General features: G+C 39.6%; 1 protein-coding gene across 2 annotated transcripts in view; it reads left to right on the top strand.

The window, feature by feature from the left end:
* LOC101847414 (zwei Ig domain protein zig-8) overlaps positions 1-965 on the top strand; it is a gene marked incomplete at its 5' end in the record, with an annotated part of 14643 nt that extends 13678 nt beyond the window's left edge. For both annotated transcript variants that reach the window (XM_013080117.2, XM_013080116.2), the window contains 1 exon segment: positions 102-965. In XM_013080117.2, the coding sequence (XP_012935571.1) occupies positions 102-271 (170 nt within the window).
* Between the last annotated feature and the right edge of the window lie 630 nt (positions 966-1595).

Here is a 1595-nt window from a genome sequence, read left to right as displayed (position 1 = left end):
TAAAAGGGGGGGGGGGGTTGAGGGCAGTTTAAATTTAGAACTCACAGGACTCTTTGAACTTTCCGTAATTCTGTAGTTGTCTCCCCGTATGTCATCCCCAGGGGTAGATACTCTGCAGCAAGAGAACCACGCGAATCGTCACGTCTGCTCAACGACCTCCCTCGTCGTCTGCTTCCTGTTCGCCATACTCGCAGCACAGCAAGCTCTCCTGCAAGGAGCAAATCACAACGAGAGACGCGGGTCTATAGGACGTTCCTGGGAAGGAATTTAACGCGCATGAATTTGTTAATCAACTTTTGTAGAGAACGAGATATTGGAATACGGATTCTGTTACCAAGGTAACTACAGTCGAACATGCTTTGGACGGCCACCCATGGAGGAGGAGAAAAGCGATTGTCGTACACATTGGATGTCTTACACAGTGCCATTATAATGTTAGAAAATCGCAAGAGGGTGGGGGGGGGTGACCGTTTGTACTGGTGATTGTCTTACGTGGCCTTTAGAGCAGGCTCGACTGTATCTTTTAAAAAAACAAACTGATAAGACGTTTTAATTGGTAGTTGATTCAATTTCCTTTTTCGTCAACACAACTGGTGAAAAGAATATGATATTTTAGATGAGCTTATTGTATGGTTTATAAAGATAACAATATTATGTATTTGAAGGGACCTTCGTGATTTTAACATCATGTCTACCATGTCAGGGATTGTTTTTGATATTTTGAAATCTAGAACAGTTGATTAGGGTCAATCTTGGGTTGCACTTAGATTTCGGTTTTGAATTAAAATCCTTTCCTGTGACGTTGCTTTCCACGACGGTTAAGATTTTTTTTTATTTTTTTTTTGGTGACCTTGTCTTAAAGGACGGAAGGTGGTACCGTAGGAGCACACTAACTGATTCAACGAGGTTTTAAAAAAAAATCTACCTTATGATTTTCAAAATATCTATTTGAGATGCACTGATCCAGAAAATATTAAGAACTGACTTTTGAACACAGCGGTATTTTCATTTACCAGAAAGTCATATTTGGTGAGAAATTCTCCTTCAAAGATGTCTTCAAGATTGATTCAAACAACTGTGGCAATTTTGACGCTGATTGGATGTCTTGTCTATTCCATCTTCGGGGTTCGTATCAGAAAAGATGAGTGCAAGGGTGAAAGTGGAGGGGATATATGGTTGGGGGAGGGTGGAGGAGTGGCAGTTTTTTTGGAGGTTCGCATTCAGAGCAGCAGCTGCAGTCACTGTAATAATCCCTTTATTTTTAACGGCCATCCGTGGTAGTAAGAACCATTCATATAAAAGTAACAATATTATCAGCCCCAATATTATTTTTTGCCAATGTATTGTGCTCAAAGTGATCGAGAGGTTTTGGGGATTTTTTGTAAATAATATCTTCAACTGTTTTTAAGCTGCTTTTTAAAGGCAGTTTCTACTGTGTGTACGTACCAACAATGTGATTTCTTCAGCCCATATTACATGTATATCATTCAAGCAAAATGAAACGATGGCCATGATATCCTACATGTATGTGATGTTCGTCAATGGTTGTCTTTGATATAGAATGGCAAGCACATTCGAAATATATAAATAGAGGT

This window comes from Aplysia californica, unplaced genomic scaffold, assembly GCF_000002075.1.
Source record: "Aplysia californica isolate F4 #8 unplaced genomic scaffold, AplCal3.0 scaffold00075, whole genome shotgun sequence".
NCBI classification, from domain to species: domain Eukaryota; kingdom Metazoa; phylum Mollusca; class Gastropoda; order Aplysiida; family Aplysiidae; genus Aplysia; species Aplysia californica.
This window is presented reverse-complemented; position numbering and strand designations above follow the sequence as displayed.